This window comes from Tricharina praecox (assembly GCF_024521635.1).
Source record: "Tricharina praecox strain CBS 144465 chromosome Unknown BZA05scaffold_13, whole genome shotgun sequence".
Taxonomy (NCBI): Eukaryota; Fungi; Ascomycota; class Pezizomycetes; order Pezizales; family Pyronemataceae; genus Tricharina; species Tricharina praecox.
In genome coordinates this window covers 96,439-116,206 of record NW_026250415.1, presented here as the reverse complement: position 1 = coordinate 116,206, position 19,768 = coordinate 96,439, and the positions used below count along the sequence as shown (strand labels likewise).

Below are 19,768 nucleotides of genomic sequence, written 5' to 3'. Positions count from 1 at the left end.
CGCAAGAAGGGCTGCAAGCTGCAGGGCCCAGGCTGGAAGCCTGCAACCTTTAAATTTCGTATTTGTCCCAAATGGCAAAAACCTAGGGCATCGGGGGCGTGAAAAAGGGGACAGCAACAACAAACATATAGCGATGTAGCGCCCCGTCAGGCTTCCATCCATCTCTCAACTTCTCACGTCTCCGTCCGGACTCCTCTGGTTGCCATGAGTGTCCCCAGCATACCGGTATTCAGCCTCCTCCTCCTGCTCCAGCTCCCGGCAGCCAGCCGCGGGCATGCAGCACCGTCCCTCCACCGCCGCGGCGACTTCTTCGGCGCCCTCGCGCTGCGCGCCGCCGTGTGCCCGCCAGAGCACTCATCCTGCGGCTCAGCCTTCATGCAATGGTGCTGTCCGTACATAACCGTGTGCAGCGTCAGCGGCACGGGGGTGTACTGCTGTCCTACTGGTCTCTCCTCCCCCCTTTCCTTGCGGCTAAACTGACAATGGGGAAAGAGGAGGACTGTTCCCAGCTCGCCACGACGGCGCCGATGTGTACCGACCCGGGTTTTGGGCTGTTTTCCTCGGAGATCGGCATGTTTTGCTGTGAGAGCGGGGGGGTCGGATACCTGCCCGGTGGATCGCAGGGTAAAGTGGGCAGTGAGGCGTGTGGGCTCCCGCCGGTTGATGAAGGCATGCTCGCTACGGCGGTAGGTGCTTCCGAGTCCTGCGGAATACCTGGGAATCTGGGAAGGTTGACGGATGACGGACGGCCGTGATAGATCGCAATGAGTGCCACTGCCTTTCCGCCGCCGGAGAAGATGTCCGTGGGCGTTGCCAGCACCACCAGCACCGCCAACACGCCTAAACCTTCCCTTCAGAGCGGCACGGTGGCTACGATTACAAAGGACGGCGTTGTGAGCGTCATCACCAGCACACCCAGCACCAGCACCAGCACCAACACACCCAGCGGCAGCACACCTAGTAGTAGTACTACCAGCAACCTACCACTCGCCGCCAAAATCGGCATCGCCGTCGGCACAGTCGTGATCCTGGCGTTGTTGGGAGTCGTCGGGTGGATGGCGGCGAAGCTGCGGTACCGGAACAGGAGCCGAATTCAAAAAGCTAAGGATATGCCGTATCCGTACCCGGACGGTGTGATCGAGACGGATGGGACGGCGGTGGTGGTGGTTTGCGCGGAGAAGGAGGCGGTTGTAGTGGATGTGGTGGATGTGGTGGATGTGGTGGATGTGGTGGATGTGTGTGAGATCGGTGGGGGTGATAGAGGTGTGCCGGGTGAGCTGGTGGGAAGTGAGGTGCAGAGATGATAGCTGGGTACTATGTAGAATGAATGTGGAGTGTGCATCATTGCCATGCCATGCCGGCCTCGTACCAAATCGCTTGCCATATACTCGTGAGCAAGCGTCAGGCCTTACTCGTAGGGAAAGGCGTAGGTAAGTACTATGTCTTTACTTTTACATACGGCAAACGCCTACAATGTCATTATGTATTGTACATGTTTTTATGGACGTTTCAAAGTTCAAACCCCACCACTGAAACCCGCCACTCAAACATCCGTCTACCTGCTTCAGGAACATTAAAGTAGCCATTCGCACAAATGGCAGCAAAGAGTTCTTCCGAGCTGTCGGCGAGAGTGCGACCTCTCTGCACCAAGTTCCAACTGGTACCTACATTGTACAGCACTAAAGCATTATCTGCCAACCACTCAGATTCGATCGATCGATGCGACTGAAAGTCAGAATCCAAAACCTGGAAATTGTAATCTGGAATCTGGAATCTGGAATCTGGAACTGCGGGCCGGACAGAATGATAGTCTGTGACTCTGTGGATTGGTACACTCTTCGGCTTCTATTCTTTAGATAGCTCGTCCTGCTTTGGCCCGGAACTACTGTACGCCAGGCAGAATCAAGGCGTTGTGTACAGAACTCGAACCTGGTCCTCAGCTTTTACGGAGGGGTTAGATCATAGGTAGAGCCTTCCAAGAGCTACATAGGTAAGTGGCTACGTGGAAGCGGTGGTTAACCGCTCGGCCTCCTACAACACTTAATGACCGTCACGAGTATGTAGGAACAAAATGTCCAGACTTTCGGAAAGTGCATATGGAATCCGGTTCCATTGAAACAGCCAAAAAAACAGAAAAATGCAGATATGTAAGCTACAAAAAACACCCGCACCCATCCATCATCTGGTGTACACTCCACACCCGCCCCTCTCTACGCATCATTCGTAATCTGCACCTTAATAGCGCCACTCTTCGGGTCGGCACTGACTTTAAACGCCTCGACGGCATTATCGAGGGTAAATCGATGGGTGACGAGCTTCCTAATATCCTGCAGAATACCCGAGCTGACAAGCCTAATCGCGCGAGGCCAAGTATTGCAGTACCTGTACTGGAACTTAAGGTCTACCTCGCGGGTGCTAAGGCGCATGAACGGGAACGTCATATGATTCTTCCCGACGCCGACGACGAACACCGTGCCGCCGAAGCGGACCGCAAAGATCGCTGCGCCAATCGACGACTCGACGCCCGTGCACTCGAGGCAGGCGTCGGGCTCGACGCCGCCGAACGTGGCGACGATGGCGGCTGCGTTCTCCTCCTCGCTCTTGCCGCGCGGGACGAGGTACGTCTTGAGCGTGCCCGGCTTGCCCGCTACGAGCGACGTTGCGAAGTCGAGTCGTCCCTGGTCGATGTCCGTGATCACGATGGGTTCGGCGCCCGCGGCTTTGGCGCACAGGAGGGAGATTAACCCGATGGGCCCGGCGCCGCAGATCAAAACTGAGTCGCCCAGCTTGATGCCGGAGCGCTCAACGGCGGCGAGCGCGACTGAGAGAGGCTCGAGCAGAGCGCCATCCTCGAAGGTCATGGTGTCGGGCAGCTTGTGGCACCAGACGGCGGGGTGCGTGACGTAGCGCCGCAGGAGACCGGGGACTGGAGGCGTCGATAGGAACAGCACCTTTTCGCAGCCGTTGTAGCGCCCTGTGAGGCATGGCTGGCACGCATGGCAGGGGATGTTCGGCTCCACGGCGACGACGTCGCCGAGCTTGAGGTGGGTGACCGAGGGGTGCGCGGCGATGATCTTTTGTTTGTCTCGGTGTTAGGATGGGGTGGAGACGAGGGGGACGTCGGGGCTTTTTTGGGCTTACCTCGCCTGCGGACTCGTGGCCTAGGATGTGCTTGCCCTCGACGATCATAGGGCCAATACAGCCGGCATGCCAGAAGTGGACATCGGAGCTATTGCGAACGCGCGTTAGCGTAGGGTCCCGGAAGAATTGTGCATGACGGACAGGCATCGGGGGGCGGGGAGGGGGAGGGGGAGGGGGAGGGGGAGGGGGAGGGGCCATATGCCAGCCAGACACGGCTAGGAATTCGGAACCCACCCGCAGATACCGGTACTCCGGATCTTGACGACGACCTCTCCGTGCTTCAGCGAAGATCCGCTCTGGAGCTCTTCCACCGATGGGCTGGCGGAGTCGATGTACAGGTTGTGTTCAGGGTCGGTGTACACTCCGATGTTGGCCTTGAGGCCCTTCAGCAGGCTGTTGTCCGACATCTATGGGAGTGCGTGGGGGCGGATATGTGTTGGGGAGTGAGGAGTGAGGAGAAGAGCGGAGTAAGGGTCGTCTGTTCTACGCAACGGCCAAGTCAGCACGGACTGTCACTCCGCACAGCGGTCAGAGTTCGAACCTACACGGTGGGCTTGTTCGGAAACTGGAGGAGCTGGAGGAGGCGGAGGAGCTGGAGGAGGCAACCGAGGAGATATCAAATCTAGATGGGAGGCAAGAGATCTTGAGAAACGATCGCATGGGAAAGGCACAGCAATATATAGGTAGATCCCCCATCGCGCAACCTCATCTACCTACCTACCTACATGTCTTCTACCCACCTACCGAGCCATCGCGGAGTCAGCTCGGCGTCCGGAAGACCATAGCCCGCAGATTTATCCATGCGCGGTAACGCCTCCCGGCGAAGGCATGTATGTATTGCTATCTATCGAAGGATCAGCCGGGAAATTCTGGTGGTGCATGCAGGCAAAAAGAGAGGTGGTGGTGGGTGCATTCGGATTCACCAGCGGGGTGGTGTATGTACGGTGCTGTATCATACGCACATACCGTATCCTCACGAAAACTGAAGCGAGAAGGTTGGAGTGTGGGGTTGAATTGAGGGGCGTCGCCGCCCATTTAGCCTGATGTCGCCAGGATCTCATCCGCCGAGTAGCGTGGGGAGAAGCGAAGCTTAGGTTAGGAGGAACGGTACGTAGTAGTGCGTGCGATGGACCCGACAACTGTGGGACCTCGGAAGCTGGCATGCGAAGAGATGGCAGATGGGCAGCGAAGAGAAGAGCCGGAGAGTTTCGGTCTGCAGGGCGATTTACGGATAATCGATGGATAGCGCCGTATTATTGGGGATGATTATGATAGTTGCCGCGGGAGAATTCTATTAGTCTTTTTTTTCCTTTGCCGCCATTTTGCATGCTGATGGCCATCATCAACCTACGGTACCGGTACTCTAACTACATGTTATCCTCGAGCTGACTCGAGATAGGTGCTCTGTACTCCGAATGGACTTCGCAGTCTGGGCAGTCAGACAAGGGAACTCGGAGCGGAGGAATCATTTTCGACCGTCCGGTTGGCGGTTGTGTCCTGTCCGCGGGCCATTCACCAACCAGCACTCGAGCTGTCCCGAAGGAGCATAGCATGGCTGCTCCCCGCCGATCGCCCACGGAAGTCGTCACCTTGACTCTTGCTTGATTGCGAAGCAAGGCACACACACAGCCCCAACCCAAGCAGCCCACCCATCCGAAGTATTCCAACATCCAAAGTATCCCACGCCAACTCTTACTGGCAGCTACTACAGATCGTCTTTGGCCTCCGTCCCAAAGAAACCTACCTACAATATCTCCACATCCGGCCCCATCATGTCAAGCGGTGGTGTCTTCTACACGTTAGTCCGCCCCTCCCCCCGCAGGCGGCAGCAGAGCCATCTCTCAGCCTCATCGCATACCATGCAGCTAACATACCCGCCACCACGTCTCGCAGCCTCGGGATCGTACTCGCGATAGTCGTGATGCTGCTCTTCCTCCGCAGCGTCTTTATCCGTCGTGCGCGCACCGCGTATGCCACCGGCCCCCGCGTGGTCGTCGTCGGCGGAGACTGGCGCGATGGCGGAATCGGCGGGATAGGCGGACGAGAATACCAAACTCCGACGCGGTTTGCCACCCTCCCTCCCGTCCCACGCACGTCAGTAGGTACTTTGTCGCTGACGACGGGGCGAACTACACAGACCGCCAGTGGCTGCAGCAGCGACAACGGGCCGCCAGCGGGGGGGCGACCTCGACGCCGATGCTAACGAGCAGTTGCCAAAGTACGAAGCGGCGCCGCCGATGTACGATACGCTGTACAAAGACGGGCCGCCGCCGACGATGGCGCAGGGGACGATGAGTGACCTGGGAAGCAGCTCCTCGGCCGCTGTACTTCCTCCTCCTCCTCTACCCGCGCATACCGCGCTGCTGCACCCCCAGTCCCAGTCCCAGTCCGGTGAGGTCGTGATCAACGTCGAGCCGCCGTCACAGCCCGGGTCGATGCCGCCGCCGCCGCCCGCTCAGGAGGACGGTAACGTTGCGGGACGAGCGTGGGCACGGCTAACGGGGGGATTGAACCGGCAATGAAGTGATTACAACCGTACGAATGAACGAAACGAGAGGGATATGCTTTTTTACAGGACAAGCCAAGAAGCCTGGTTATGGGATTTGCTTTTTTTGCGGAGTTACGGTGTCTGTCGTGCGTGCGTGGTCTTGGGGCTACATGTTTTTTGTTTCCCGATCGATCTGTTTGTATTGCTATCATGCGTATCAACATCGTCATTCGTTTTTTTTTTGTTTAGCGGGGAATTCGAGAGCACGTTGGCTGGTGGTGTGGGGTGTGGTTGCTCGACGAGCGAGCAAGCGGTATTATTTTGTCACGAGGTATGACTTTGATGTCAGGAAAAGTCCTGGCGAACGGCTAATGACACTGGTACCGTGGTAAGATTGTTGCGATCGCTGTATAAGACAAGACCATGCTTTTCCGTGATTTTGCTGGCAGGGTACCGTACCGTATCTGGTAGCCACCAATGGATCGTATTTACTCCGGAGGAGAGGAAATACGGCTTGGGATGAATAATCCGGAAGCAGCGGAGGAAGATGACTACACACATCATACATAGGCTATCATGGTAGCATAACCAAGTAGGTAGGGGAGGAACACTTAACCATAGCACAACTGCCGGCATCGCACGCACATTCGTGACGGCAGAAGTGATGGCAGGGCTACTAGTATGTAGAAGTCTCATTCCCACGCAACTCTATTCGCGTGTGTAGGGGATTCCGCACGGCTGTGTGCAATGCTGCTATGTGCTAGGCAGCTTCAGGGCTCGGACCGACGTCAACGCAGGGCCCGCTGCCCGCATTGCTGCCCGCCCTGGGGCCTGCATGCAGGTAGGGCGTCGATCCGGGTCAATTCCGTTTATATACCCAACCCAACACGAGACACCTCTGGAGCGTCCGCGACGTTTCAAAGGAGACATATCCGGATATATGTATGGGAGGTATGGTAGGCATCTGCAAACGGCTTTTGGTCGCATGGGTGGCGGTGGTAGGTGTCCGCACTGATGTCGAGTCGGCTAAACACGAGGTCGAGAGCGAGGCGCCTGGCGGAGTGAAGGGCTGTTCCAATCGCGGATGGGTACGGTACTACTGGGGAGACCACGGCGGCGCCGGGCGGCCTTGCTCGTTGCTGAGGCCTGCTCGTCACAGGATGTTACTCGCTATTCCGAATCCGTCGTTACATGGATGATGATCCGAAGCCTTTCACGTGTCTGCCAGCCCGTTGTAACTAACTTGCAATTGGCCAAATTCCCACTGCTATTAGCGCGGCCTCGGCAAAACGTTGCTCTCGGTCTCTAGAGTCCAGGAGCCTGAAGGTAGAGCTCTTCTTATCTGAACGTCGCACTTCCGTCAGCTCCAGCTTCAAAGTGAGCATAGACATTACCCCCCCACTCGCAACAAAGATGGCCCCGCAAGACTTCCTCAACTATCCCCCGCCGGTTAAAGCCGCTGAAACCCCCTACGAGAACCCAGCCTTCAGCAATCCAACACTCTCGGGCATTGCCCTCTCTATCCTGAGCACTGTGTATGTAACTTCCGCTGTCTACCCACGCACCTACCCCGCAATACGTTCTGACCAGCATTTTCCCCCCGCAGCACCGAGAACGTCGGCCCTCTCCAGCAGCTGCTCTGGAACAATGCCGGGTTTACCCAATCGCTCGCCGCGATCGAGAAAACCGGCTGTCTGGACGCCCACGTCGCGCGGTACGATCCCACCGTGACATCTGTGGCGCGCGGCTCGGCCGACGCCGACGCCGAGGAGGAGGTGCAGGCTTCAGTCGCACCAAGGGCAAAAAGTGTATTTCACTCTTCGGCTGACTACATCGCCGCGTACAAGTCCGGCGCAACGACGCCGACTGAGGTCGCAGAGAGGTTCATCGCCAGTCTGGGAAGGGACGAGAGGAACCTCGTGTTCATCTCCGTCACGCCGGCAGATCAACTTCTTGCCGCGGCGAGGGAGTCCACAGCAAGGTATGCGGCCGGGAACTCGCTTCCGCTCGATGGCGTGCCGTTGGTGGTCAAGGACGAGCTCGACGTTGCGGGGACGCCCAAGACCCTCGGACTGACCACGCAAGAGGCGGAAGTGCGCCACGTCGGCGTGGCGGAGCAGGGGCAGACATCGTGGTGCGTGCAGAAGCTTCTGGACGCGGGCATGCTGTTCCTGGGCAAGAGCAACATGCACGAGATCGGGCTGGACACGACGAACAACAACCCGAACTGGGGCACGCCGCCGAATCCGTACAACAAGCACTACTATCCCGGCGGGTCCTCGGGCGGCTCCGGCGCCGCCGTCGGCGGCGGGATCGTCCCCATTGCGGTCGGCGCCGACGGCGGCGGATCGATCCGCGTGCCCGCCGCCTACTGCGGCGTCTACGGCCTCAAGCCCACGCACGGCCGCGTCTCGTCTGAACCCACCGTCAGTATCGCGCCGAGCGTCGGCGTCGTCGGCCCCATCGCAGCCACCATCGACGACCTCGAGCTAGCCTACCGCATCATGGCCACCCCGGACCCAACCAGCCACTTCCCGCCCCCCACCACCCGCACCTCCCCGCCACCTAAGAAGACCCTCGGAATCTACACCCCATGGTTCAACGACTGCGACGCCGAAGTCCTCGCGCTCACCACCGCGGCGATCGCACACTACCGCGACGTCCTGCACTACGACATCGTCGAGATCTCACTCCCGTACCTCGCCTCCTCGCGCAGCGCACACGCGCTCACAATCCTGTCCGAAATCGGTGGCGTTTTCTGCCAAGGCAACACTCGCGGCCTCACGCCCGCCAACAAAGTCCTCGTCTCGATCAGCTCGCGCGCACCAGCGCGGGACCTACTCCTCGCGCAAAAGCTGCGCGCCCTGATGATGTCCCACCTGGCGCACCTCTTCCAGCAGCACCCGGGACTAATCATAGTCACGCCCACGACGCCGCACGTAGGCGTTGCGATCCCGGCTGGCTGCGCCGTCCGCGGCGGTCCGGGAGTTAGCGATTCCAATACGAGCCTGCGGAGCATGCAGTACGTCTTCCTTGCGAATTGGGCGGGGTGTCCGGCCGTTACCATGCCGTGCGGGTATAGTGCGCAGGCGGGCATGCCCGTGGGATTGATGGGAATGGCGGAGTGGTGCAGGGAGGATAGCCTCATTGACTGGGCGAGGGAGTGGGCGGATAGCTGGGAGGCGGGCGGGGAGGTCGAGGCGAGGGGAGTCGGCGGCGTTAGTGGCAAGAGACGCCGCGGTGAGACGTGGCTTGATCTGCTGGCCGGGGGTGAGGTCGAGGAGGGCGCGATGAGCTGGATTCAGGCGGAGTAGGGCGGTGAGGACTGTAGTGACACGGAGCCGCCGGGTTTTGGGCGAGTAGAAACTTGAGGCTTGTATGAATCGTAGGATCACGACAGTCGTTTTTGTGGATGATTCCCTGCCTATCTGTCTGCGGATGCGAATGCGAATGAATTGGTTTTGGTCTTTGGGTTTTTGGTAGAGCGTATCGCGCTGTTGGCCGTACAATTTAATCAGCCATATGCTCTCGTTACTCAAATCATCTCTACCTATGTGATCACAACTTCTCACTCGCATATATACATATGAAGAAATTGTCCCATTTACTTGCCGGTTTTGTTTGACCCAGCCAAACTGTACCCAGATTTGTACTGCGGGAGCGGGAGAGGGAGCATCAAGAAGAATAAGAAATAATACTGCAAGCCTTAAGCCCTGAAGGAAGTAAATAAAACACTTGTCCAAGAAAGAAAATCGAAACGAAACGAATGCCGGTTGACCCGGACAAAGTTAACTGCAGTGTTTCTTTTCCATCCTGCTATGTTACCTGTGATAGTCGGGGGCCGAGGGCGATCGCCGCTGTCGAGTGGCTTCGCCAACACCACCACCACCACCGACAGACGGTCACTGGTTAGTGGAACTTACTCGGTGAAGTTACTGGCACTCCTGTAGGGTGTGGAGTCGAGTCAAGCTTGGTCCGCAGCATCAGGAGGTAGGTAGGTATCAAGATTCAAGTGTACCTATCGGTAGGTTTGTCCGCTCGCTGGGACGCACGCTTTTCAATAACTACCTACTTACCTACCTAGGCATGTCTCGACTCTCGAGAAGTCGTAAAAAGACCAAAGAGTCTTCTTACCTATGCAGGTATGTACCTAGGTGTTGTCTTCGATATCCACCGAAATATATACAACCTGTCAATCTCTAGGCAGGCAGGCCAGAAGGCTTGAGCCTTAGGCTTCCACACGCGGTCCGGTCGACTTGGGTATTCTACTCTACTCTACTTTACTATGATTAATTCCCGCCTGCTTCGTGAACTTTGAAGCCCGCCGAGAACGAAAGAACGCAGCGAGCGATGTAATGTGCCATGCCACGGTTTGCCATGGTTGGCCGTAGGTAATCCGACGATTGAGACAAAGGAGGAGGGACCGGTGTATAAAATGTCCGGTAGGTATGTGGGTAGATTTGAGAAATTGAAAAATTGAAGATTGAATTAAGCGAGTCATGACTTGTGAAGTTGTGATCCACCGTGGTGGATGTAACGAGCCCCAGCATATGTAGGCACGTAGGATCATAGCAATCGAAGGCTTGTCGCTTGTCAGATGGAAAGAGAAGGGTTTGCGCACGGCCGGGGTTGAGATGGCACTGGGTATAGTAGGGTGGTTTTAATCCGTCGTATGTCTTGCATACAGTCTACTCGACTATATCTGGAGTATATCATGGCCAGCGTACTCTGGTTATTCCGCGTGTCTTATCTGACTACTAACTAGCCAACCCGAAACAGCGGTCGATCAGCTCGCTAGCTGCAGCCGGCTTCCCTCCGCCCGTCCACGCCCGCTCCCTCCTGATAACTCGCCTCCGGGGTGGCCCGAGAAAATATTTTATCAGCAAAGAGCTTTCCCGTCCATATATGGTCCCCTTTCCAGAGCAGCTTCTGCTGGATCTTCCAGCTCAGACATCGCTTGACGAGGAAGTGTCTGCGCCACCAGCACTGGGACGTCAGCCGGCCGGGGCTTGATCCGGAGGCAGTGCTCTCCTGTGAATCTGTGATGGCTCGGTCCGTCTTCGGAATGGTACTTGAAGACGATGAGCTACAACCCGCAGGTTGCAGACCGCAGCTGTTAACTGGGAGTGAGGAGTTCTCACGCACCCTGGAGTCTGCGCGGCTGATCACTCGACGATCACTCGCTTTGGAGTACCAAGTCACTCGCATGATGGGAAATTTTTCGCCATAGTCTAGATACTTATGCGAAATAAACTGAAGATCTCTCTCTCTATCTCTCTCTCTCATGATGGGAAATTCCAACCGGATCGGAGTTCAGGACCCCGAGTCAATCGGACCCAATCGGACTCAATCACAATTATTGACTCGAGATTGTTGTCTGATGAATGTCTTGGTGCCCGGCTCCATGTTGCGGAGGGCTGGATGCGGATTACATAGATGATAGATCGATCGGTGTTCCCTCGCGCTCGCGTTCGGTCTCGGTCTCGTGTAGTGCAGATGGCGGTTCGTTTCCACCGTCTACATACATGACACTACTCGGCCCACCAGCTCTCCTCGCCTACCGACAAGGATCGACTTCCGCGTCCTACCTGCGCGTGCTGGTCGCTCCCCACCGCCCACGATGGTATGGCTTGGCTGGAGAGCGGCGTGTCCGTGAGCTGCTGCTGGGACGATAAGGAGTAGACTGTAGAGTATATTGCGACGACCGGTCACCGGCGAGGATCGATATCATATAATGTTTCCTTGTGGTTCTCAGGTGCTGTCTGCCGATCAGCGAGCGCTTGTGGTCCCGTTCCGTTTCGTTTATGCTCCAACCGCATTCAATCCCGGGTCCCCGGTCAGCTGCATCCATCTAAGTTGAGCAGAGTATACCCCCGGTGACCCGGTCTCCATCCACCGTCCTCCATATCGAAACTCATTTCCAGGACGTTATTTGTAAAAGTTTTTTGATCGGTAGATACTACATAGGTATATAGATAAATGTATAGATCTCCCTCCGATGCAGCGATGCATCTAGCCATTACTGTTTCACTGTTTCACGACTGCGGGCGGCGGGCGGGTCCCCGCGTCTGGGCCCTGGGGTTGTAGCGGAGGTCTTTCCGTTTACGGACCACGGGGTCCAATGTCCATGGGATCACGAATCACGAGCCACGATGGCCGTTGGAACTTGGTTCTCTGCAGCTTTGGGGGGAACGAGCGAGGCGTGCCGAGGTTGAGGTTGGGGGCGAGGAATTAACCTTTCCCCACGGGCTACACGAGAGACCTGTCAGAGACCTGTCAGATAAGGCGTGCTTCTTGATCTTCGCTTCTGCGACCGGAAAACCGGGACAGCTGTGGGAGTGGACCGAGTGAGTCCAGCGCGCTCCCGACTCGGGCCGGTCCGAACCCCGAACCCCGAACCCCGGTCTCGGCCAAAGCTGCTAGCAAAAGTTAAAAGTTAAAACACCAACAAAAACTCGTTGTTTCTCCCTGCGGGCCGCGGCGACAAACGAAACGGTGATCGACACGACGACACTCCAGGTTCGATGGCGTATACGTATTACGCGTATACCCTACGGCTTGGCCAAATTTTCCGTGGCGAACTGTTGGGGCCCGGGGGGCGAACCGCATGGCGCTCGTGGGCGTCTCGTCCAGCCGGTGGTCGGTCGCAGTTGATCGATCGTTGAAACATCGCCAGCTGCGGACCCAGGCGTTCAACGCCCATCTATCCAACGGCTGGGGAGTTGGTCGGACGGAGTCGCCGGGAACTACCTAGGTAGGTACGGCCGAGGCACAAAAGTGACGAGTGAGCGTTATGATTGGCGTGGATACTGAGTCTTGGCCAGTGACCAGTGACCAGTAACACCATCCAATGGCATAGAGTACCGTATATATAGAGTATCGACAGCGGATTGCGGGGAAGCAATAACCATAACCATAACTTTAACTGACTCCACTCCAATCTATCCTGGGTATGCCTGTAGGCTGTCGGATATTTCTCGTTGCCACATGCCAGGCTCCGTGACTCCAGCGCAGCGTGTCGCCTGCCGCGTGTCTCATCTCCGTATGTATGTATGTAGGCGTCCATCCCAAGGTTCCTGGTGGCGCGTGCGTCTTCCCGGTATTCGTCGATTCCAAGGTGTCGAAGGTGTCGTCACGTATTCCCTCCCCCGACCAGTTTCTTATCTGATATCCGTCCGTACCCATTGAATCGGCATCCATCCGCCCCCCAGGGCCCCTCCAGGGCCCCCACTAACCGCCCGCTCGTCCAAAGTTCCAAATTACAACCCTCTCCGTTGGTCGAGACTGGAAACTCGAGAGCGCATTCCGGACTCCGGAGGGAGTGCACGTACGCCCCGGGGATGGCCGTGATTAGCGCGGCTCGGCGTGCGCCGATCGGTTTCATGAGTGCTCCAGCGGGTTTCGGGTTGCGGATGCCGACTAGACAGTGACGGGCTCGTAGGTGGGATTGTAACCTGGAAAGACAGAACGAAAGGAAATGATTCTAGGGAGCCAATACGTCGTGTCCGTTGCCGCGCCGGTGGGGACGAAGGTTCATCGGACAGGATTGGATCGGATGGCCACGAACCTCCATGATCCATCCGAATATGGTCTCGCCGCGGCATCACCGCGATCAAAGCCAATTCAAGTCCAGTCCAGTCAATTCAATTTCAAGTCACGGCGAACAGGAAAACTTTGGTTCGTTTCCAAAAAATGTATATTTTGTGTGTAATCAAAAATCCCCCGACCGACCATCCAGCCATTTCTGCGAACTATTCACTAACCACCCAACCACCCCGACCCGAACCCAACCTACCCTAGCAGTCAAAGACCAAAAGAAAAAAAGAAAGAAAGAAGAAAAAGAAAAAAAAGCGAGAGAAAGCCTCCCCCACCCACTCCCTACAACGTGCAAGCAAGCAAGATCTATCCCTCCAAAGAAACCGAACCCAAACCACCGGATAAAAAAAGAATATGAAGAATTAAGAATGTACAATTGACTTTTTTTTCTTTCGCGAGAGAGAGAGGAGGGGGGTGTGTGTGACAAGAGACCAGACAAGAGACCGAGACGATTTAAGCGGCGGCCATACCGGACCACGTGGGCGCGTTGATGATGATACCCATGAAGCAGCCGGAGATGATACCGGCGATGGGCAGGGTCAGGATCCAGCCCGAGTAGCACCAGGCGACCATGCGCCAGTTGAGCGCGCGGTAGTCGCCGTTGCAGAGCGCGACACCCATGGTGGCGCCGACAATGCACTGCGTGGTAGACACGGGCAGCGACAGACGGGTGGCCATGACAACGGTGACGGCGGAACCGAGCTCCATCGAGAAACCACGGGTGGGAGACATCAGAGTGAGACGGTTACCGAGGTTGCGCATGATGTTGTATCCGTAAGTCCACAGACCGATGACGATACCGGATCCTCCGTAGGCGAGAACCCAGAGAGGGACGGGAGCCTTGGAGGCGATGGTGCCGGTGTTCCAGACGAGGAAGATGGTGGACAGAGGACCGATGGCGTTGGAGACGTCGTTGGCACCGTGGGCGAACGAGGAGGTGGCGGCGGTGAGAACCTGGAGGAACGAGTACAAGTGCTCGGCCTTGTTGTCGAAGTGGGCGGCGCGGGCGTGCATGTCGACCATGTTTCCGGCGAGACGACCGTCACGGTTCTGCTCCTCGATGACGTCCTTGGTGACTCCGTGAAGGAAAGCGGCGAGCATCATCTTTCCGATGTTCTTGGGCAAGTACCATGGGCCAGCATCCTTCTTCTCGACGTCGGCGAGCGCCTTACCGGAGGCAGCGATCTTAGCCTTAGCAGCCTCGATGTCGTCGGGGGTGCCGGACTCGAGGACCTCCTTCTGAGCGCGGAAGTGCTCCATGTCCTTAATGGTGTCCTCGTTGATGTGGGCAGCCTCGAGATCTTCACGGGTGGCGTGTCCGCGGTAGTAGTCCTGGACGATGTCGAGGTTGGCACCCTCGGGGGCATCGGGAACGGGGCCACGCTTGAGGAGGAGGGGACCGAGGAATACATGGTAGCCCCTCAGGGTCCAGTCGTTGAGCACGAGCTTGCGGTGCAACCAGGGAAGGAAGAATAAGATGACGATGAGCATGACGGCGCCGGCAACACCGAAGATGGTACCACAGATCTGGGCCGCGTTCCAGTCGTCGAGGTCGAGGGAAGCAGCTCCCTTCCAGACGATCAACATGGTCAAGATGGCGGAGGTGATACCGAAGTAGATGGGGACCATGATGAATCCGTACTTGACGGGGTTCGAGCGCTTCAGGACACCATACTTGGTGACCGAGAAGATGACGGCAGCGAAACATCCGGCGATGGCGGGGGCGATGACCCACGAGGCGACGATCTGAGCGACACCCTTGTCGTTCCATCCCCAGGCAACGTTGTCGACACCGACAGTCGCGATACCCATTCCGATGACACCACCGACGATGCAGTGAGTGGTCGAGACGGGAAGACCGATGAAGGTGGCGACGGTGAGCCAAGTGGAAGATCCGATAAGAGCGCAAAGCATGCCCAAAGCGAGAACACCAGGCCTAGAGAGTGTATGTTAGAGTCTGGACGTTGCTCATGATTGGGAGAAGGCAGCTTACTGGTCAGCGAAGGCCGAGGGGAGAACAATCTTGGACCGAATGGTGTCCGAGACACGGGCACCGACGGTGAGAGCACCAGTAAACTCCATAACCGTTGCAATCATCATGGCTTGCGCCAAAGTGAGGGACCGAGAAGACACCGAGGTAGCGAAAGAATTGGCGACATCGTTGGCACCGATATTCCACGCGTCCTATGATCGGAAATGTTAGAATACCAATCGCCTCAGCCAAAAAAAGACGGAAATATGTAAATACCAAGAAGGCGAAGATCATGCCCAAAGCAAAGATGTAGTCGATCTCATGGTAGATGGCCATCGTGACGACTGTTGTGGTGGTGGTTGTGAAGGTGGTGATGCGAAGAGCGTCGAACTCGAGGAGGGCGGAAGCTGACTGAAGCAGCTATCGGCGAAGGACAGAACGGGGGATTCTGGCCTGTGTCTGAGAGACTGCAGAGGGCAAGCGGAGGATGCTGATGATTCTAGGGAACGGATTCGAACGGGCTGGTGGGGGGTGGGCGGGGGAGGATATTTATGTATCTATCCATCTATGCCCGAGTACCTACTTTCCATGTATGCCACCAACATGCTGCGGGCGTGCCACCACCAGCACCACCACCACCACCACCCACCACGCAATCCGCTCGCACGGAATGATTTTCGTGCAGCAGCGATAATGCCAGTAAGGCCCTCATTCGGTGTCACCACGTTCCCACGCCAGGGCCGGCGTTCCCACGCTAGACGTGCGGGTAGTGCTCCTCGCCAAGGAGATGGCCGCCAAGGGCAGGGAGGTTGACTCGCCAAGAGCTGGCGGCGAAAAAAGAAAATAGAGTGTGTCTACATACATCCCAGAGTACTTGTGATACTTGCAAGCTTAACTAGCTTCACCCGTGGGTGTGTGTGTGGGGGGGAACGAAGGAAGGAGCAATCGAGTTTGAAGTGACTAGCAGGCAGGAGCAGGGAACCCCGAATCTGCCTGATCTAGATCCGAGAGAGACAAAAAATCAACATCGCATCCATATCATGCTGGAGGGCTGGAGGGCTGGTGGGAGTGGAGGGTAGCCACTCTATCACGGCATGGTACCAAAGGTGCTCTATCTGGAGACACATCTGACTGCTGCCCAACCAACCACCGGAACCCTGCGTCTCGGCAAATAAGAATCACGATACACATCGGACTGATTTACTCTAAATAATTGTCGTGGATCTGCTACGGGCACTGGCACTGGCAGTAGCAGCCCGCGACGAAACGAAACAGGCGTCAATGGCGACACTACACTACCCCGGGGTGGGGATGTACGTACTCGTAGTATATAGACCCAACACCCATCGATAGGTATGGTAGAGTACCTATCCGACCATGAGCGGCAAGAAATGACGACGACAAAGCATCAGCCTTCGAATCTTCGATTTCCAAGCACAGCTCTCGAATCTCTTCCTTCGTTTCCTTGGAGTACACGAGGCATGATGGATGTATCGCCGCCCGCCCGCCCAGCCCAGAGCGACAATCTGCGACAATCCGCGACACTCCTCCGTCACGTTGCCATAGTCCATCGTCCTTCATTCTACGGTACGATATGTACGGTACCTATGCTACGGTACTCCAATGTCCATGTTGCCAGTTGGTTCGGTGATCGCCGGTTAGCTCAGCATGGTCGCCATGTCGGGAAGGAAAATGGAAGGAGTACGAGAGGCTACAATAGCGTACCAGAGTAGTCAGCACCCCAAGTTCCCCACTAGATATAGCAACTAAACGGGCAATCCCGTCCGTCCACTTGATTGGTCGGTTGCGAAAAACGTGCATGCTGTGGCTTCACTTCTTCGCTGGGGGGGGGAGCCCACGAGGTTTTTTTTTGATTTTTTATTACTCTTTCGGTGGAAGCCGCTATGTAAGATGTAGGTATCGGCGGGGATCGGCTTGCCCATCTGGAGTTGAAATTTTTCGGTTTCAGCTGCCAACTGCTACAATACGTCGTCTGATGGATGCTATCGATTCTATCCATGCTCGCCGCCGTGTGTACCCATAGTACTATGGGTATGTATGTACTGGGGCGAAACGCGCACGCGGGCGGGCTGGAAACAGAGTTTGTATCTGCTCTATGTACCTATGATAGGTAGTAGTAAGTACCGAGTTAGGTAACACGGCCACAGTACCGGACTCAAACCAGCTGGCTTGCTCTCCAGACTCCGGGAACTGCTACTCCTATGCTACCTATGCTACCTATCTGCATGCATACCCATACATACAAACATACCATACAAACCTGCGGATGGCGCGTGCACCGCCGATTCCATTAGCTGCCCACGAGCATGTTCCTGCTCATCCGTTGGATGATCTCTCGCCAAGCGTGGATCCACCGTCTGTGTGTGTTAGGTCTTTTCTTCTTCTTTCCTTCTTTTCTCCTTCGTTCTTCGGGTCTGGCGCGTTAGCAGCCCGTCCTATGCCACCGTATAGGTGCCATAGTGGTGTGTATTCTACTACTTACTAGCTGTGGCGACGAAAAGATCCGTCGTTGTAGACCGACCTCGCCAGAGATCTCCCCCGGATAGGTACCGGTATCCGTCAAACGAACGAACTTCTCCAGAGTCCAGAGTCCAGAGTCCAGAGTCCAGAGCTCTCTCTTCTACATATCTCTTCCATCTCGCCCCTCGGATAGGTAGATATCGGTATCCGTCAAACGAACCTCTCCAGTTCTCTTCCTTCTCTCCTCGGATATCCGTCTTGGCGCAGACAGAAGGAAGGAAACTTGAAGACGCACGAACCAAGGTAACCAGCTAGCCGGTACTTTCGCGTGGGGGGATGGATGGGTGAGGCAAACAAGGAAACAGCATCGTGTATCTGTCGGTCGCCATGCGTGGTAAGGTAAGAGTGGAGGGAGAGTGCTCTAGAGTGCTCTTGTCGTAGCGGCGTCGAAATGTATGCTCTGTCTGCATCTAGTGCGGGGACGGTTTTTCCGCAGCGAAGCTGGGGCTGTTGCTGCTGTTGCCGCCGCCTCTGCGCGAGGAGAGGTGGTTGGGGGGAACAGAACAAGCTCGTGCGCACATGGGCACATCCCGGCCTCTCATTGGCCGGCTCCAACGTCAGTCGGTCGGCCGTCGACGACGAAGAAGAAGACAAAGAAGAAGAAGGCCGGGGAGGGGGATTGCGCTTTTGCTTTTCTAGCGCGCCCACTACATATTTCTCCTTGCTAGTGCTATGTGGTGACTGTACCGTACTCTACCGTATGTATGATAGAGGTATGATACCTATGATATTCGGACTCCGCCAATGGGATATCCTACCCGCTTCCCTCCCTGACTGACTGAGCAGACCGATCCCACGGACGGTTACTATCACCAGCCAGCTGAACACAACCCATCCCGAGTTCTGGCTGCTCGGTACATGGCTGCACCTGCCACCCGCCAACATGCAACCTGCAACTGGAACCTGCCCACCCGCTGAAATATTTCGTCGATGCGACAACATGCACTCCCACGCCCCTGGATACCTATCAGCCTCTCTCCAAACGTGCCATCAGTCATGGACGGGTGTTTCTGTTTGTCAGTGACGGCGCAGAGCGTGCCACCACCTCACGCGCTTCGCTTCCCGTCGGGGTCAGTATCGTATCAAATCCCATCCATCGTCGAGTCGGAATGCGACTCGCACGTCGAGCATGTAGGTGGGTATCTTTGGTACATAGGAAGCGTGGGATATCGAAATCGTAAATCGCAACCGTCTGTGTGGATGGGCTAACGGAATACCCACTACCAGCCAACTGCAATAACGATGGATGCATACCGTACCCAAAGCAAGCACGAACGAACGTCATGCGGAAATCTCCGAGGCTTTCGATCGGCGCCTGCCTCGCTTTCATCGGGTAGGTATGTCTGTATGCATGTTTAGTACTACCTACCGGTGTTCTGCGGACTTGCGGTGCGAGACATGATCCCAAGCTGAGAGCCTGAGACGAGAGCCTGAGACGAGCTTCAGCTCTCCCTCTGGTTCTCTTCCCCCCTCCGACCTCGCCCTCGCATCTCGCGTCTCAGAGACGGATCTGGCGTGGCGTCAGGTACGGAGAAAAAGCGTGGCTAGGGAGGTACTTAGGTAGTAGGTACATGTGTAGTGTAGATACTTGCCTAGGTGCTGTCGAGTACCTGCTTGCCTAGGTCCTTACCTAGGTACTTTGGCGCCATTACTTACCCAAGTTACATACCACTACGCAAGTAACTACTTGCATCCGCAGCAGACCAACCATCCATCCGTCGCCGGACCGGAGCCACGATGTTTGTCGCGGAGGTTCTACGTAACTTCTCGCGACGGCTGTCCCTGCAGAGTAACAGCGTCCGGGTACTTGGAGTGCTTCGAGAGCTTCGAGATCCGCTGGTGTCCATGTCCATCTCCGAGATGCTTCCGCCGGGAATAGTTACTCTGGAGTACCTACCTAGCCGATACACACACGATAAGTACACACGACAAGTACACACAAGTACCATACATACCACACATGCTACCGGTATTCCGTGCATGCGGGTTGTCTTTTGGTGCGGAGTCTCTAGAGAAGGCTTTCCCGAATG

At 56.4% G+C, this 19,768-nt stretch overlaps 6 protein-coding genes across 6 annotated transcripts; 3 read left to right on the top strand and 3 right to left on the bottom strand.

Annotated features, from left to right (window-relative positions):
• Window positions 1-204: 204 nt before the first annotated feature.
• On the top strand, window positions 205-1,304 carry BZA05DRAFT_436443 (uncharacterized protein; the record flags this gene model as incomplete). Its single annotated transcript, XM_051486411.1, has 3 exons — window positions 205-445; window positions 493-686; window positions 759-1,304. The coding sequence occupies 3 exons, from the start codon at window positions 205-207 to the stop codon at window positions 1,302-1,304; spliced, it is 981 nt and encodes a 326-aa protein (XP_051339048.1).
• Window positions 1,305-2,073: 769 nt separating this feature from the next.
• Window positions 2,074-3,793, bottom strand: BZA05DRAFT_51120 (GroES-like protein). The gene is made up of 4 exons (XM_051488377.1): window positions 3,683-3,793; window positions 3,376-3,624; window positions 3,142-3,229; window positions 2,074-3,074 (listed from the first exon to the last, which is right to left on the bottom strand). The coding sequence occupies exons 2-4, from the start codon at window positions 3,546-3,548 to the stop codon at window positions 2,211-2,213; spliced, it is 1,125 nt and encodes a 374-aa protein (XP_051339047.1). The 5' UTR covers window positions 3,549-3,624; window positions 3,683-3,793; the 3' UTR covers window positions 2,074-2,210.
• Window positions 3,794-4,913: 1,120 nt separating this feature from the next.
• BZA05DRAFT_418928 (uncharacterized protein) lies at window positions 4,914-5,663 on the top strand (the record flags this gene model as incomplete). Its single annotated transcript, XM_051485550.1, has 3 exons — window positions 4,914-4,939; window positions 5,035-5,243; window positions 5,287-5,663. The coding sequence occupies 3 exons, from the start codon at window positions 4,914-4,916 to the stop codon at window positions 5,661-5,663; spliced, it is 612 nt and encodes a 203-aa protein (XP_051339046.1).
• Window positions 5,664-5,828: 165 nt separating this feature from the next.
• Window positions 5,829-6,504, bottom strand: BZA05DRAFT_398890 (uncharacterized protein). Its single transcript, XM_051483751.1, has 2 exons — window positions 6,023-6,504; window positions 5,829-5,960 (listed from the first exon to the last, which is right to left on the bottom strand). Exons 1-2 carry the CDS (start codon window positions 6,323-6,325, stop codon window positions 5,946-5,948), a joined length of 318 nt encoding a protein of 105 aa, XP_051339045.1. The 5' UTR covers window positions 6,326-6,504; the 3' UTR covers window positions 5,829-5,945.
• A 353-nt stretch (window positions 6,505-6,857) lies between these two features.
• BZA05DRAFT_436440 (amidase signature domain-containing protein) lies at window positions 6,858-9,169 on the top strand. Its single transcript, XM_051486410.1, has 2 exons — window positions 6,858-7,164; window positions 7,236-9,169. The coding sequence occupies exons 1-2, from the start codon at window positions 7,043-7,045 to the stop codon at window positions 8,941-8,943; spliced, it is 1,830 nt and encodes a 609-aa protein (XP_051339044.1). The 5' UTR covers window positions 6,858-7,042; the 3' UTR covers window positions 8,944-9,169.
• Window positions 9,170-13,334: 4,165 nt separating this feature from the next.
• Window positions 13,335-15,843, bottom strand: BZA05DRAFT_373833 (phosphate transporter). Its single transcript, XM_051481739.1, has 3 exons — window positions 15,474-15,843; window positions 15,219-15,409; window positions 13,335-15,161 (listed from the first exon to the last, which is right to left on the bottom strand). The coding sequence occupies exons 1-3, from the start codon at window positions 15,531-15,533 to the stop codon at window positions 13,679-13,681; spliced, it is 1,734 nt and encodes a 577-aa protein (XP_051339043.1). The 5' UTR covers window positions 15,534-15,843; the 3' UTR covers window positions 13,335-13,678.
• Window positions 15,844-19,768: the final 3,925 nt, after the last annotated feature.

Bases quoted from the DNA above. Each gene is read 5' to 3' on its own strand.
- BZA05DRAFT_436440 (XM_051486410.1), top strand. From the start codon at position 7,043: ATGGCCCCGCAAGACTTCCTCAACTATCCCCCGCCGGTTAAAGCCGCT. The intron at 7,165-7,235 runs GTATGTAACTTC...TTCCCCCCGCAG, and splicing joins CTCTCTATCCTGAGCACTGT to CACCGAGAACGTCGGCCCTC.
- BZA05DRAFT_51120 (XM_051488377.1), bottom strand. From the start codon at position 3,548: ATGTCGGACAACAGCCTGCTGAAGGGCCTCAAGGCCAACATCGGAGTG. The intron at 3,230-3,375 runs GTGGGTTCCGAA...CGTTCGCAATAG, and splicing joins CGGAGTACCGGTATCTGCGG to CTCCGATGTCCACTTCTGGC. The intron at 3,075-3,141 runs GTAAGCCCAAAA...GACAAACAAAAG, and splicing joins GCCACGAGTCCGCAGGCGAG to ATCATCGCCGCGCACCCCTC.
- BZA05DRAFT_398890 (XM_051483751.1), bottom strand. From the start codon at position 6,325: ATGAGACTTCTACATACTAGTAGCCCTGCCATCACTTCTGCCGTCACG.
- BZA05DRAFT_373833 (XM_051481739.1), bottom strand. From the start codon at position 15,533: ATGGCCATCTACCATGAGATCGACTACATCTTTGCTTTGGGCATGATC. The intron at 15,410-15,473 runs GTATTTACATAT...TTCCGATCATAG, and splicing joins GCATGATCTTCGCCTTCTTG to GACGCGTGGAATATCGGTGC. The intron at 15,162-15,218 runs GTAAGCTGCCTT...TACACTCTCTAG, and splicing joins CCCTCGGCCTTCGCTGACCA to GCCTGGTGTTCTCGCTTTGG.